This window comes from Halichoerus grypus, chromosome 7, assembly GCF_964656455.1.
Source record: "Halichoerus grypus chromosome 7, mHalGry1.hap1.1, whole genome shotgun sequence".
NCBI classification, from domain to species: Eukaryota; Metazoa; Chordata; class Mammalia; order Carnivora; family Phocidae; genus Halichoerus; species Halichoerus grypus.
Genome location: NC_135718.1, coordinates 8974306 through 8991257, shown reverse-complemented (window position 1 = coordinate 8991257; position 16952 = coordinate 8974306). Strand labels below are relative to the sequence as shown.

Here is a 16952-nt window from a genome sequence, read left to right as displayed (position 1 = left end):
AAAGCAGAAAGACGAGGAAGGAGACAAGATGTGGATGCATGGAGCCGTTTTTGTCTTTAACTCATGCGACTGATCTTCTCATGGGTAAGGCATTCTACAGAGTCAAACCAATGTAGCCATAAAACCTTTTTTTTTTTAAATTTATTAACAGTTTACATACTGGAAAATTACTAAAAACTTGGATCCTAGTTTTTAAAGAAGAAAAATCGAGATCAATAGAAAGTGTTATTTTTTTTATTCATGTATTACAAAAGCAAAGCTTCATTCACAATAGGAACTACAGACTAGATATAGTTATTTCAGCATTGAACTGCTCTCTGGAATCCCTAAACAATATAGTGTTTTGCAACCATACTCAAGTTTTATGTTTTGCATACAAAATATGTTCTTTACATCAAAGTACATATTAACAAAAACAAGTTCTAGAAATCATATACCCTCTAAGACTATTTAATGAAAAAGTCCTTAGCAGGGAATTTTTTTTTTTTTTGAATAATACATCCACTTGATAAATATTTTTGTAGAACTTAAAAGAGGTTTATCTCAACATTTCTTAAGTAATATTCCCTTTGTCAAACAATTCTGCAGATGAATGGCAAACACTTATTTCTAAAATGAAATAGCACTGGAAAATATTCAAAGTAAAAGTCTAGCCTTTACTTGAATTTCAAGAAGTTGTAGCTACATATTAGTAAAATCTGAAATGAAATTATTCCCTGTTAATCTCTTCACAGTTTCTTAAAAAAATATTAGTGGAGATAAATTATCTACCAACTTTAAAAATCTAAACTTATGTTCACTGAACAAAAATACATTTAGTTTCAGAGCATTGCCTCTTAACAGCAAAGTACTATAAATAGTTCATGTTCAACTTTTCCTAGCAGCTCATTTCTATAAAATATTTGATTAAAAATAAAATGGGAGAAACATATTCAACACTTAATGGAAGATAGTATCATCTTTCCATGTATAAAATTTAACTGAGAAAATTTAAATAAAATCCTAAATCTTTTTAAAAATACAATACTAAAAAAGTTTATAAGGTAGATTTGATTCAAAAACTTTAGTGCATTTAGAATTAATTGTAGCTCTCAAGCATTGACACCTTTGGAATACCAACTGTGCTCTTTTAAGTCATAGGAAAATTAGAATTATACATTCTAGTTATAATTATGAAAAAAAGATACTTTGTTTAAATTAAAATGTACCTTCAAAACATCTATCTTTAGTTGCCAGAAAAAAAGTGTCACTATTTGGCCCAGAATATAGAGTTAATAAACTGGTTTTAACAAGAGGGTTCTTTCTCTTTAATGAAAGCTTTCATTTTCTATCTTGGGATATTGCTTTTATGTGAAGAATAAAAGTGAGAAGGAAGAAAATAATTACAAAACCTTCCAAATGACAGCAACCTGTTTCTTTCTGGCAATAAATAAATACTAGAGCCAAGTTCCACATTTGGAAATGGTTGCATTCAAGCTGATCTGAGCAATGAGTGATTTAAGCAACAAGAGAAACACAACTGTAGATTCAGAAGCCTCAGATTTGACAAGGGAGAGAGTTATTTATAGTTTCGACAGACTCTTTGCTGCTCTTTGAACAATGCTGTTGAGGTTAGTTTTGACTGGATATTAAACCACGAGAACTCATTTTAATGGCTCTCTAGCATTTGGAAAGAAGGGCAGAAGATCCATTAACTTGGCACGTGGGGGTTTTGGTGAACGCCTATCGTCAACATTTCCCTTATTTGCTATAGAAGAGTGTAAGTCCTTTTTGCTTCATAAATGCTTCATAGTTAGGGTATTCTCTTTAAGAAGCCAATTAGCAACACTTTCAAGATTTGAACCAAATTAAAAATGAAACTTTTCCAAAGTACACAGAAACCAACAGTTAGTAACAATATATTTTATTGTTTGACCAAGCTCTCTTAGAATGAGCTACTTATTACACAATATAAAAACAATAGCCTCCCATTCAAAATTATTCTAGATTTAGCAAGTCATATTTTTGTAAACAAATTAAATATCACATTTAAATGCATTTTGTATCTACTTTCCCACTTTTGTACCCTTTCCTACTAAGGCGACGATTCAGTCTCTAGTTTTGTCACTATCCATGAAAAACTGGCAGAACTGCAAATAAGCATTACAAGCTGAATTCACAGAAAATATTTTAATGGCCAATTCTGAAGGGAAAACCAGAATTTGTTTTGGACACACGTTCTCATTTTTTTACGTATTACTTCACCATCCTATTTTCCCATGTGTTTCTATACCCACCTCTTCTTGGAAATTACAGGCAGTAAATGGATATTGGCAGGAAATGGAAACTTCAGAGATTTTTTTTTTTCTTTTGAAGGACTGCATTTCCAAGGAATAAGATGGATGACTACCACTGTACTCTTTGGTCATCAAAGGAATAGGAGGAATAACAGATTCTCAGTATACTTATCAACCTCACCTGACACTAATAACGTCAGAGTGAAGAATTTAAATGAAAGGTTCAAATTAAAAGAAAAAAAAGGCATCTTTAGAGATAATCCTGATATTTCTAGCATTTCATGTGGTTTTTACAATAAACCAGAATAAAAAGAATCCAATGGAAAACTGACACATATTTAAACTAGAAACTGAACAAACAGGTGTTTTAAGTATTAAACCCATTTTTCAATTTAGGTTTCATTTCTTTTCAGAACTTTTGCCTCTTATTTTTATAACTTGAATTTAAAAAGAATGACCTGTTTTACATTTCCCCTTAAAGAAAAAAAAAAAAAAAAGAAGGATCTGCTACACTAAATAGCTCTGTGATTATCAGGTGAAATGAAAGTACTGTGAACATTCAGCAATGTGAATGAAACAGCACACTGACAAAGAACGAGGTTAAAGGCAATTCCTCTACTAAACACTGAAATAAACTGTAATAGACTTTGTAAGAGACAGTAATTCTACCATGTTGAAATATGGCAGAAGTAATATCTAGCTGAATGTATATGTTGAAATACAAGAGTATCAGTAAGCTTTGAAGTGTTTATGGACCATAAGTATGGGAAATTTAAATGAGTACCTGTTAGGATTATGATTGCACTCCAATTCTCAACTGTCTAAGTGAAAGGAAAAAACAGACACCAACGTGTCTCACTGCTCTAATACATAAATGAGCCTGACCAGATCTCTATAGAAAAAAAAAAATTTTTTTATTTCCACTGTCAAACTTATATTCTATAAATATATAGACTTTAAATTAGCAGACACCTTATTAGGAATGACACCCCCCAGGAAAAAAAAAAAAAACAATAAACAAAACTATAAAACACAAAAAGGTAAAACCAAGTAAAGCATAATGTGATTATTTTCAATCAGTGTTGGTTATGCTGTCCCCTTGCAAAATGACAGGCAAAATCATACTTGTTTTTACATTTGCAACCACATATGTTACACTGAAAAGGATTTTCATACCCATGACATCCCATATGAATAGTGTAAAGGATATTGTCGGCAAAGTACATATCACAGTGCTGGCAGTGGTGCAGAAGCTGCGGGTCCTGGACCGGGAGGGTCGGAGCTGGAGTGCTCGGCTGGCTGTTTCCTATGCTGGGAGTACTCGTGTGGGCACTTGGTTCACTGCTCGGACCTGCCACCGGACTGTAGTTCCTCTGACTATGTGACGGCCGAGGTTCCGGGCTCGTGGGAGAGGAGCTCTGAGGAATACTTGCGGACACGGCAGCAACCACTGCTTGGGCAGAGGGCTGCTGCATCATGAAAGGCTTCTCGTCAGGGCAGGGAACTACATCAGGAGATGCAGGGTTTTGGTTTTCTGGTGGCAAACTAGACAACTGTCCTGCCAGGGTTGAGAGCTGATTTAAAGGGTTGTCAACCATGAGTTCTTGGGGGTCCCTTGGTAGGCCACCAGTTGATGTGGTTTTTGCCATACTTTCATAGGAGTCAGTCTGGATATTTGGGATTTCATGGGTAAAATCGTTAAGGTAGTCTGGCTTCTGAACCACCATGGAAGGTGGACTTAAATTGATTAATGCTCTTCTGCTATAGCCCAGATTGCTTGTTTTCTTCTGTAAAACTCCCCACATTTTCTTGCTGCTTAAGGAAGACCTAGTACCTTTAATTGGTACCATTTTATGCTTGCGCCTTCGATGATGGGACAGGTTACTTCGATCACTGCAGCGGAAGGAACATAATTCACATTTGTATGGTTTTTCTCCGGTATGGGAACGCATGTGGGCTTCCAGATGACGCTCATAAGCAGATGCAAATGGACATAAGTGACATCTATGAGGTTTCTCACCTGTTTAAAAAGAAAAATGGGGGAGAAACTTCAAGAGTAGCTCATTTATGGAAAGTTTCATGTGTTGTCCATTCATTAGACTTAGAAACTGATCGGGTTTCTTTGCGAAGAAACCTGTCAACTTAAAGCCTTAACTCATCAGCAACAATTTGAGATCTATAGATTTGTTCTATTAGTATAGTGTAGAAATTGTTATGGCTTCAACTGGCATCTGGGGAAAGAGTAGCAAAACTGACAATAATATTCCCTACATAATAATGATTTTATCAAAAGTATGCGTCAGTTATATGTTTATGAGCACATCCATACATGAACACTTCTTCATACATATTCACACACAAATACCCCTTCCTCAGGAAAAAATACAAAAAAACTTTTCTAAAAAGTCCTTCTATTAAATAGAAAGCTCAAAAGGGAAATGAGCTTCCCAATCCAAATATGAATGATGCAAAGTGTTCCTTCAAAATGGCCAGTGCTTCACCTCTACCTTCCTCCTCTCCTCTTCAGTTGCCAAAAGGGACAAATGTAGTCAGTGCCATTAGCTGAAAACGGCGCAAATATGTAAAATAAATATTTGGAGTCATTAATGTAACAAGTAAGTACTGAGTCCCTACTATGTGTCCGACGCTCTGTTAGGCTCTGCAGGCACAAACCTGGCCCTGACAGGAGCCTCGTCCTCAGACACAGCATGAGACCCCACGGGCACACGAGTGGGACGCCTGACCAGGTCTTGGGCCAGGGCAGGGCATAGTCAAGAGGGCTTCTCAGAAGGTGGGAGGGCTGAGGTGAGCCCTAAGGATTAGCAGTGCAGTCTGCAACTGTGTAAAAGCCTTGTCCCTGGTCGGCAACTGAAACATACTTAGGATAAAGATAAGAACATTTTATCACTTCACACTACCTTCAGCATTAACCTGCCCAGCCTTAGAAGCAGACAGATGGTGAGAGAGGATGTGGATCAAGAAGAAAGATGGCTAAGGAAGGGGGAGCTCTAGAAGGGGCCTTACTTCCCATTTGTATCTTGTTATGCCAATGTTTTCAAAAAAATTGAGTAACTTCTCCATTTATTCATACCTTATATCAACCTTCAATTTTAAACTATCAGAACTACTATACATCAGATCAACTTGCCTTCCTTGGCTCCTCTCCTGCCCCCAAAGAAATGCCTTCTCCAGCCATTTCGCCATTACCTGTGTGGATTCTAATATGTTCGATAAGCCGGGCTGTTCCTTTGCTGGCATAGTTGCAGTACCGACACTTGAGCTTCCCATCAAAGGTCCTTTCAAACCCGTCTACTAACATTCCTGAGTTTTCATCCAGGGAAACTTCAACAGATGGGTGATCAAGTCCATTCTGATCACCATCTGTTCCAGCTATAAACAAAGTGTAGCAAAAAAATTATGCATCTCAGAATCAACTCAATTTAGCATTTTAGTCTTCAGTGGTAGACAATCTTTCATAAATTGACAGCTTACTTAGCACAAAACCTAACTCAGAAAATACAGACTTTCTGAACAGAGGTTAATTTCATATGAAAGCAGTATTCTGTTGAGAACCTTTTATAGGGGGACCTCAAATTACTTACACATAAATTTTATCAGTCCTCAACATACTTTTGAAGAAGAGAATAGGGTATTATCCTTATGTGACAGGTCTGGAGAACGGAGGGGAGTAAACAGTAATGGCAAAGCAATACACATTTAAGATCCTAGCCACTTCTACAAGTATTATAATTGGCAGTCATGATAATTTCCCCAAATCCTAACTCAGTTTACTGTCGTCTAAAGCAATTAATGTTGAGTTTTGCCCTGTTTTATTTGGTTTATACATAGTCTAGATTCTGGGATGCATTTAAGATCTTAAAATTCTAACTAGGCACATAAAGGAAGATACTATATCTGATACCTCTGAATGTTAGAACTGTAAGAATTTGAAAGCTAAACGATATCTGTCTAGCCCTTTGCTTTTAATTTAACCCAACTACTTCTTTGTATCTATAAAGAAATTGAAGGAGCAAGTGCTCATATCAGGAAAACCAGCAAGCAGTGGGGACTACAACCCTGGTCTCTTGAATCCCAGTCCAGGAATCTGTAGACTAGAGTTTCAGGAGGGACATTTTTATTCCTACAACTTCTTGGGAAAAACACTTCTACTCTATCCCCAGGAAATAGCAGTACTAGTATGAACAAGTCAAGCCCCTCCTCCACTGTCTCCTCCCCCGCTTCACCAGGAGAAGACAAGTGATTTTACTGGTTGGTGCAAATCCAATATCCAACGGTGCCACTACATTGGAGGGACAAGGCTCGGTGTCCCCATCTTCGATTTCTCTCCCAAGCCAGTGACTCTCAAAATTCAATGTGTATATTAATCATGTGGGGAGCTTATTAAAACACAGATCCTGATTCAGTAGATCTGCGGTGGGGACTGACAATTTACACTTCTAACGAGCTCCCAGGTGATGCCTGGTCTCTGCTGCTAGTTCCTGGACAACAAGGCCACAGACTATCTACATCAGGGGTCAGCAAACTTTTCCCATGATGATAAGATACTAAATACCTTAGGCTTTGTGGGCCATCTGTTCTCTACCAGATCTACTCGGCTCCACTGTTATAGCACAAAAACAGCTCTAGGAAATATGCAAACAAGCAAGTGTGGCTATGTTTCAATAAAACTTTATGGATGCTGAAGTCTGAATTTCAATTAATTTGTACATATTAGAGTATTCTTTTGATTTTTTTTCCCAACCATTTTAAAATGTAGAAATCACTCTTAGTCTGCAGGTCATACAAAAACAATTCGCAGTCCAGATGGGGCCCATGGGCTGTAGTCTGTTGACCCCTGAGCTACGTTCAGGAACAGATTCCAGTCTGTGTGGTAAGCAAACCAGACAAAAGTCTATCTGTGGCAGGCTCAAGAGGGTCGCTGCTTTCCCTATTCTGGTTCTCTGTCTAGAGAAGTAAACATGGTCAGCCCTTCATTTCAAGAGAGAAGAAAAAGAAACCCGTATTGTGTTTCTGGCCTAATCCAGATTTCTCACTGGCCAAATCCTTTGTGTAGTGAAGCTGATGCTCTCTACCCCATTGGGTTCCTTGGGTCTACTGTTAGCTAATAGAACTTAGAAGATGGGAAGGATATTTAGAATTCCTAACCTTCCAACAAGACCATAATGCCTCTCTAGACTATGTTAGGCCCTTGCGAAGTTTCATTCTCCCTCAACAAAAATCTGACACGTTTAAAAAGGAAAACAAATTGCCCTGCGGCTTTCTAAGTAAAAATGGAATGATTCACATTAGTGAATAGTGGTCTTCACCGTATGGATAACTACACACAAGTATTAATATATTTATGAAAAATGAATTATTTAATAGTATTAAGATGAGTCTACCTCCCTGAAGAGTCTCTGCTTCTTTGTCCCCACTAACTGATCCAGAAATCATGTTCACATGATGAGTCTGCTGAGTCAGATATTCCTGGAAATCTTTCACGAAGTCCAAAGGCTCTGGTTTCTTTTCACCCATCTTTGCTTTATCCTTTTTTTCTTTTTTCTTTTGAAGTTTACAGTTTGTTATGCCTAGGGGGAAAAAACTGAAATAATTTCACACTATTTAGGGAGATCCAGTGTATATCAAAACAACAGTGACAAAAGTTACTATGTACAAGGCACTACACAAAGCACAGAGAATACAGTATTGCCATTAAATATCTTATCATCTTCTTGGTGAACTAGAGAACACACAGAGAAAATTGTGAAAATTTACTATATTAATATTTAAGTAAACTGGGACCAAACTCAGTCTTAAGAGGATGGAAAAAAATTACAAAGACTGAAAAAAAGAGAAAATAAGTCCACATGAAAGAAACAGGCACAGCAGCAGGGATTATCAATGAAGGAGACAGTTTAAAAAAAAAAAAAAGTGGCTCAATCGAGGCCAAAGAGAATTTTCTAGATGGACATGTTACATATCTGTGTTGTCCAACGGAGCTCTCCTTGCCACACACAGCAACGAGCACTTCAAATGTGGCTAATACAAATGACCTGAGTTTTTTATTTTCTTTAATTAATTTAAATGGAAATAGCTACATATGGCTAGTGACTCATTTCAGACAGCAAAGGCTCTCAAATCATAGGGTTCGCATGAATGCTCTAGAAATAGGTGCTCTAGAACAGGGGGGTGGCAACCCTTTTCTGTAAAAAGGCCAGACAGTAGTATTTTAGGTTTTGCAGGTCATGAGGTCTCTGTCCCAACTATTCAACTCTGTCATTTTAGCTAAAAGCAGCCACAAATAATGTGTGAACAAATTGAGTATGGCTATGTTCCAAAATAAGGCTTTACAGAAGCAGGCCTTGAGCCAGGATAAGCCTATAGGCTATAGTTTCCGGACCTCTGCCTTGGAAATCCAAATCACCACCTCTACCACCACACATCATCCTATTCACTCTGAGAATGAGGGGAAAAATTAAGAACGAAAACAAAAAAATGAATCACTGAACACTACATCAAAAACTTATGATATACTATATGCTGGCTAACTGAACATAATAAAAAACAATAATTTTAAAAAAGAAAATTAAAAAAAAACTAATTCTAAACTACATATGCACCCCTATGATTATTGCAAAAAAAAAAAAAAAAATTTCTGATGCTAATGTAGAGGAAAATCTCCTATGAGATTTTGTAATCGCAAACTAAACTGGTCTTCACATAGGTTTATGGCCCAAATTCAGAAATCAAATAACCAAAAAGTTTTCTAGTAAGAACAACCTAGGAGACAAAGGTCTTTTCTCCCAGTAAAAAATTTTATGCAAATGTACAAGGTCTTTTTAAATATGTCTTCTGCTCGGTTTTTTCCCTAAACTCCAACTATTTAATAACTAATTTCTATCTTAAAAAGTCCTCATCTTTAAAAGCCAGTAGAATGGAATCTAAAGCTAAAGATTAGTCACTTCTCAACATATATGCTGAACTTTTTCTCAAAGCACAGCATACACACAGAAGAGCACATAAATCCTAAGGGTAGAGAGCTCAACAAGTCATCACAAAGTGAACATATCCATGAAGTCTGACCGACATCAGGAAACAGAAGGCCACCAGCATCCCAGGATGGACCCTTCCAGTACTGGTCCCCCAGAGCCCCAGCAAGGGCTCCACTACCCTGACTTCTGAAATTGCTGTCACAGGGCTTGCATATATTCACCTTTAGACAATGCAAAATGGTTTTTCAAAGTGCTTATGACAATTTACACTCCCATCAGCAATGAACAAGAACTCTGTTCTTCCATATCCTTGCCAACACGCAGGTATTTTTTGCCTTTTTCATTTCAGCCATTCCAGTGGGTGCATGGCGGTATCACGTTGGTTTTCATTCCTATTCCTTGATAACTAATGAAGTTGTATACTTTTTATGTTAATTAGCCACAGAGATACCCTCTATTTTCATACCCAGTGAAATATCTGTTCGTCTTTTGCTCATTTTTTATTAGGTTTTCTGTCTTTTTCTAGTTAATATCTAAGAGTTCTTTATAATATTCTGGATATGAGCTCTTTATTAGATATGTATATTTTCAGTGTCTTCTCTCACTCTTTGGTTGCCTTTTCACTTACTTAAAGATAACCCAATAAACAGAAGTTCTTAACATAGTCCAATTTACCCATTTCTTTCCTTTACATTTAGAGTTGTGTCCTTGCCAACATCTTCCTTGAAGATGTTCTGCAGTTTCTTCTAAAAGCTTTACTATTTTTTTTTACCTTTCATATTTTTATCTGGAACTGAGCTTTGTGTATGTATACTGTGAGGTAAGAGTTGAAATACACTTTTTTCCAAAGAGAGAGCCAACTGTTTAGCAACATGCATTTCATAGACCAGCCTTTCTCCACTAGACTCTATTACCACCTTTCTAAATCAGGTGATTCTATATATGTGACCCTATTTCTGGATTCTCTATTCTGTTCCACTGGTCTATTTTTGTCTAGCCTCACACCAATACCACCCAGTCCTAATAATAAAAATCTTAATATCTCAGTCATTTAAGTCCACCAGTTACATTTTTCTTCTTTGAGAATGTCTGGACTACTCTGAGTACTTTTCAGCCTGTTTTCCAAAGAAAGAACTGTGGAGTTGAGAAATGAGAGGGCTTCACCGACAGCACGTTTCCCAACTGACAGTAGCTTGACTGATGTTTTAAGACCAAAACTTCTGTTTTTAACTAACTTAACTAGCACTCTACTAGGTATAGACTAACCCTTGACCATGTTCCTCCTATAGAGTGCTGTACTGTACAACAATGCAGTGATATTCTAGGAACTAATGAAGGGCTGTTTTTGGTTTCCCTTGTTTACTGGCCCCGGACTGATTTATTTAATTTCTGTATTTCTTGTCTTCCTCTCTCCTCACAGTTAACTTGTTCTTTATTCTGAACATATTTATCCAAATAAGAATGTACAGGTGACCAAATTTTCATTGTTCTTGAACAATGCAACATTTGTGAATAGTTCTTTTCCACCCTTCTTAGAAGATGTCTAGGGGTTTTTAAAAGGTATTATTATCACTACCACTTTTCACCGTTTTCTAGAAAACTGAGGCCACTGAAAGTCTATCCTTTGGATGAACAGAGTATTACAGTATTAGGCCAAACTTACTAGCTTGAAGACTCTGAACAGAAACTTCTCTCAGCTGTAGTTTCTTATTTTGTAAAATGCAATAATAATACCAACTGGCAGTGCTGTTTTAAGTTTTACAAGTATCTATATGTAAAGTATCTCCCAACACCCGTAGCATATGGCATGTTCTCAGCTATTTGTGCAGCAAAAAATGGTTATACCTCGGGTCAAAACATTCCTCTGTCCCAGATTCAGTTTTTTTCCCTTTTTCTATCAATCAGCTCATCAACTGAGCCTCGTAAGCTCTCGTTTTAGTTATAATGAAACGAACATGGTCTACCTTCATCTCAATAATCCATATAGCCCAAACTGTAATTTCTCAAACTCATATCTTATTTTACTCTTTTACACTACCTCTTTAAATCACTTGCTTTGGTCTGGCTCAACTTTCTTAATTTTAAGGATTACTGTTGGTTTCTGAACAAATTTGTTTCAGTTGCTTTTTCTCATCTTACCAGGCTTATCTGAACTGGTTCTCTCTGCTTCCAAATCAGTGTATTACTATTTGTTCTGTGACTACTGCTGATTCTGTTCATTTGTCCTTTAAAATTTGCTCTCTGGGGGCACCTGGGTAGCTCAGTCGGTTACGCATCTGCCTTCAGCTCAGGTCACGATCCAGGGTCCTGGGATCAAGCCCACATTGGGCTTCCTGCTCAGCGGGAAGCCTGCTTCTCCCTCTCCCACTCCCCCTGCTTGTGTTCCCTCTCTCGCTGTCTCTCTGTCAAATAAATAAATAAAATTAAAAAAAAAAAAGTGCCCCCTGGTTGGGGGGGGGGAAGTGAGCCAATCAGATTATTAAGAATAAAATCAACAATAATCTGTAGTAACATTGTATCTCAATAAAAGGAAAAGGAAAGAAGGACAACAAAACACACACGGGTGGGAAACAATGTAAAAATATGCATTAAAAGGTAAGAAATACAGCAGTTCTAAAATGAGTTTCAGAAAAAGAAATGTAAACAAAGAGAAATGGTTTTTTAAAAAATAGCAATCAAGAAATTTCCAAAATTAAAGACCCCTCTCAGATGGAAAAGGACCATAGAGTGCAAAACAGTATATGATAATAAAACACTTAGACACATTTTGAAATTTTAAAACCTCAAAGAAGACAAAGAGAATATAAAACTTCCTAGAGAAAAAAAGACAGTCCACCCACATAAGAAAATCAGATTGTCATCTGAGTGCCAAAGGCAACACTAGGGGCAAGAAAATAACAGTAATCATTTATTCAAATTTGGAATGTTTAACTTCCTCGAGCTGATAAAGGATATGTTCCAAAAACCTACACCAATTAATGGAGAAAATTTAGTTGCATTCCCTTTAGAATCAAGGATAAATAAGACCAGGATGATTGCTATTACTACTGCTATTCAACACAGTATTAAAGGAAGAGGCCCCCACAATAAAAGGAAAAAAGTAAAAGTATGAGGATTGACTGGTAAGGCCCTAAAGATTGTCTGTGTCCTAATTATAAAAGTTGTAATTAATAAAGAAATCCTGGTATTTACTTTGCAACTTAGCATCACTTCTTGCTAATCAGTTCATATGAAAACTGACATGTTTCCACTGGAAAATATCTGAATATACTTTGATAGGCTTCAATAAGCAAGATAAATCCTACCAATTCCTGATTAGAAAGCCTAACACTGCTACGGGAGAACATGTGACAGTGCAGAAAAAATGCATGAGATTGCCAGTAAGCAAGCAGAAGAAAATGGTATTTTTACACATGCATCTCAAGTTTTAAGAACACAAATGAGCCTAATTACTTTTGTGGATGTAATGGCTGGCATATTTTGACAGTCTTGGCTATTATCACATTGTCACATTATAAATTTCACTGCGTTCTCTGCCATAAATTGTGTGCTGATTTTCAATCATAATGCATGATGGACTTAAAAAAAAAAAAAGAAAAAAAGAATGCCAATGAAAAAAGGGAAGATAACATTATAAATATGAAAAAAAAATCTGTTCTTAAATTAAGAGTTTTAAATATATTGATATGGTTTTCAACCTCAGACATTCTGCAATCACTTAAAAATTGTCATTCCATCCCTAAGCATTTTTTGTGCTTACCTGACCTTCGTCACATCTCTCTCTCTCACACCCACCCTCCCTCCCTCCCTCTCTCTCTCTCTCTCTCACACACACACACAAATACACACACCCCAGGACAGGCCCTTGCCTGAATGTGAATGGAGCCTTTGGTTCAAAATCCAGCTTTCTCCATCTCAAGTCACTATTTCTAAGCAACAGTAAATAGAAAAAGAACAGTAACTGTGAAACTACAGACTTCCTAATATCAAAAGAAAGTAAAGGTTTTATATCCAAGACATCTTCCTGTCTTTAATAAAGTAATCATCAGTCTCCGACTGAAAGTTTAGTTTTTTGTTTGTTTGTTTGTTTGTTTTAAGATTTTATTTATTTATTTGAGAGAGAGAGAATGAGAGAGAACACATGAGAGGGGATAGGGTCAGAGGGCAAAGCAGACTCCCTGCCGAGCAGGGAGCCCGATGTGGGACTCGATCCAGGGACTCCAGGATCATGACCTCAGCCGAAGGCAGTCGCTTAACCAACTGAGCCACCCAGGCGCCCAGTTTGGTTTTTTTTTAAAGATTTTTATTTATTTGACAGAGAGACACAGCAAGAGAGGGAACACAAGCAGGGGGAGTGGGAGAGGGAGAAGCAGGCTTCCCGCCGAGCAGAGGGCCCGATGCGGGGCTCGATCCCAGAACCCTGAGATCATGACCTGAGCCACCCAGGCGCCCTCTGACTGTAAGTTTAATCTAAGAACTCCACAAATCAACTGAAATCCAAAGATGCCCCTAAGACCCTGATAAATTTAAAAACCTTTGCAAACATACCATAAAAATCTACTTTAGGACATCAGCAAACTATGTTTTTACTGAAGATATCTTTTCCATGAGCCACGAATTTAACATCTTGGAGCTTGTTAGCCAAAAAATAACTTACACAAATTTCAGTATGTAAGATCATGTCATCAGAAAAAGAAACATATTTGAGTTCTCCAATTTTATTGCAGATTTGGGTGGTGTATTCCTAGCCTGATCTACTCTTTCTACTAAATGATATCTAATTATATCAACCAGAGAATTATTCCCGTACTGTATGATTATCATTCCTTATGATATGGCAAAATTTTTTAGTCCTCCCTGTGATTACCCTGATCAAAGTTAAGCTGGGTCTAGTATGGGATTCTATGAGGTGTAGGTACATGTCTGTATAAACTGGGTAGAATGTACCTGAACTATTTTTATGACAATAGTTTCTCCCAAATTATCCATTCAAGGCTCAAAAATAAGGTTCTTACAAAACAACCAGACGCTACCTACACTAGTGAAGTAAAGAAATATTTAAGAAATAAGTTTTGCTATCCCAGAAGAACATGAAAACCTCTTTACCTTTAAGCCACTAACTTAAAACTATTCTCTGACTTTCCTTGGTTTCTGATAAAGGTTTTATTTGTATGAAGTCTTCTGATATTAGTTCTTCAGTCTCACATTATAAATGGGAAGTTGTTGATTCACACACACTCTCACACACACACACACCCTCTTAACCAGGAACTAACAAAACAGGCACCATGATGTGAATTAGAAGACAGCCACAACTATGAAAGAGCAGTGACACAAGAACTAGAACATAAAACCTACCTTCTTCCCAAAGTCTATCTTTTTTAAAAGCTATGGGAGAATTTTGAGAACAACATGATTAAGGAATAGAAAGATCTATTTTACTCACCTACCATTTGGGGGTGACTAACCATAAGGTAGAATACTTACCAACTAACTTACTTATACAATAGCTTAATTTGGCGGTTAGGTAGGCCTCTACAAATAAAGTGATTACAGTTCAATAGATGTGCTTATTTTTATAGCCCAATAATTATGGTCACTGAAAGATTTACTCTGCCATAGAATACACATCAATGGTGAAGCCCGACAAATGAGGACTGATTTAAGTATAGAGAGTTAACATGAACCTTCAAAAACAATTAGAGCACATTTCCTCTGATTACAGAAAAAAAAGATTCCTTGAACGCAAAAAGGGACATTATGAAGCTTTGAGAGATGAGAAAAATAACGTAAAAGTAAAATAAAGTTAGAAGATATCCAAAACAGGAGCTACACACTCTAACCTTTTCACCCCAAATCAGTTCCTCTTTTTTCTTGCCACTCCAACATTGATGAAATGTAGAGTAATCGAAATTTACTCTGGAGACACACCAAGGGACTCCAAAAGGCCATGGAGGGAATTTCAACTAAAATTGAAAAGCCATACAGAGGTCTGCAAAGAAAGCACACCACAAATCAAAACCTTTATGAGAAAAAGTTAATTAGCATCTATAGGTTTAATAAGCTAAGAAAATAACTTCTACCAATTTTACCATTACCAGAAAAGAAAACTAATCTAACAGATAATCAAAGAACAAAGCAACAGGCTCAGGTCAACAAAGCTCCAAAGAATCACCAAAGAATAACATGCACTAATTTGACTCCCCCTTCCTCCCCCTTGGATTTCTTAAGATTTCATATTTGGCAAACTCTTAATGTCTTTCTTAAATTTAAGTTATTAATTTCATTTGTGCACAGTACTGTACACTTAAAGGGTCAGGCTTAGTATTGAACAATTATAGTTGCATAAAAATAATGCACTAGCCTTGTAGGGAAACATTTGTGGGAAAGGGTTAGAAAGAAAACCTCCAGGCACCCCCAACAAGGGAACATTTGATTCTCATCTTTATGATGCTATCACAACCTCAAACACAGGGTTTTCTGGGAAACAGTTTGAACCCCTAGGAGCAAAAATAAACCCAAACATCTCTCAATTCCCTGTAACGATTTCCCAACAATATATTAAACTGTAGCGGTGCTGAAGGCACGTCATCAATTAAAATTAAAGGGAATTTTAATACCATTTGTCCAGACGTTTAAAATTTTGTTTTAAATAACTTTTGTTTCTTCTAAACTGAATTTCCTTAGATCTCGCAATTTAAAGTGTCTTTACTTCTACCGCTTGTCACTCCTCCTTAGGGTTCTGAACAGCACATTAAGGGGACACTAAATGGGCCACGTGGTTGGTTAGTGGTAGCTGGAACCGGTGTAACTTCAATTTAATTCACAATTAGAGGAGCATTTAATAGGTGCGCGGCTTGGCTACCCGCACTACAGTTTACCGAGAGACTTAAACCTGTACGAACCTGAATAGGTCTTTGCTGCAAAGCCCTCCCCAAACCTCACATCTCCGCAGAATTAGAGTGCACAAACAGTAGAAACTAACCCAGGCTGGACCATTAGATAACAGACAGAGGTTTTAAAAGTCCTCCCAAGGAGCAGCCCAGGACTGGCGTCTGGGCAGCATCCTCATCAGGATTCGGAGCACCCAGGAGACTCGCGCCTCCGCTGACCCCCAGGATCTGGTACCCGGTGAAGACGCAAACCTCGCGGAGACCCCCACACGACCACCTGTCAGAGCGAGAGGCATCTCCCTACCCAGGAGTCTCCAGCCCCTGGCCACAGGCGCCGCTCCCTCGGGGCTCCCGGAACCGAGAGACCGCACATTCTGCACTCGGGCCAGGAACGTCCCGGGTCGTGACCCTGCCGACTGACCGACCACGCCCAACCCTCCGCTGAGACTGAGTCCCGGGTGGGGTCAGCCGGCCCGCCGCTAACCCGGCTCTCGCCTCCTGCCGCTCCTTCTTAACCGTCCTGCTCAGCTGTGGCCACCGTCCGAGCCGGAAGCCTGCTACTTACCACCTGACCACCGCACCGAGTAACTCCCACTGCCTTGTTTAACGCCGCTGTCCCCGCCGCCGCCGCTGTCTTCGTCACCGTCGCAGCCGCTGCCGCCGCCATGTTTGTTGTGTCTCCGATTCTCTTCCCGCCCCACTGCCTTGTTCAAGTCTCGCGTGAGCAGTACGCAGGGCAAAGGCGAAGAGGGGCCTGTATGTCTGTCTTGGGGTTCCGTAGGCACGAGGGG

The 16952-nt window shown here is 38.1% G+C and overlaps 1 protein-coding gene across 7 annotated transcripts; it reads right to left on the bottom strand.

The window, feature by feature from the left end:
• Positions 1-218: 218 nt before the first annotated feature.
• IKZF5 (IKAROS family zinc finger 5) lies at positions 219-16882 on the bottom strand. 7 transcript variants are annotated; one of them, XM_036074953.2, is made up of 5 exons: positions 16727-16882; positions 15112-15260; positions 7679-7878; positions 5484-5666; positions 219-4296 (listed from the first exon to the last, which is right to left on the bottom strand). In XM_036074953.2, exons 3-5 carry the CDS (start codon positions 7809-7811, stop codon positions 3353-3355), a joined length of 1260 nt encoding a protein of 419 aa, XP_035930846.1. In that variant the 5' UTR covers positions 7812-7878; positions 15112-15260; positions 16727-16882; the 3' UTR covers positions 219-3352. The 7 variants fall into 7 exon arrangements, with proteins under 7 accessions (XP_035930846.1, XP_035930847.1, XP_035930850.1 ...); XM_036074954.2 differs by having other exon boundaries at positions 7679-7864; XM_036074957.2 differs by having other exon boundaries at positions 16646-16742.
• Between the last annotated feature and the right edge of the window lie 70 nt (positions 16883-16952).

Excerpts from the sequence above, each read along its gene's own strand:
- IKZF5 (XM_036074953.2), bottom strand. The coding sequence starts at position 7,811 with ATGGGTGAAAAGAAACCAGAGCCTTTGGACTTCGTGAAAGATTTCCAG. Across the intron at positions 5,667-7,678 it reads AGCAGAGACTCTTCAGGGAG|CTGGAACAGATGGTGATCAG; the intron begins GTAGACTCATCT and ends CTTTGTTTATAG. Across the intron at positions 4,297-5,483 it reads ACATATTAGAATCCACACAG|GTGAGAAACCTCATAGATGT; the intron begins GTAATGGCGAAA and ends CTTTTTAAACAG.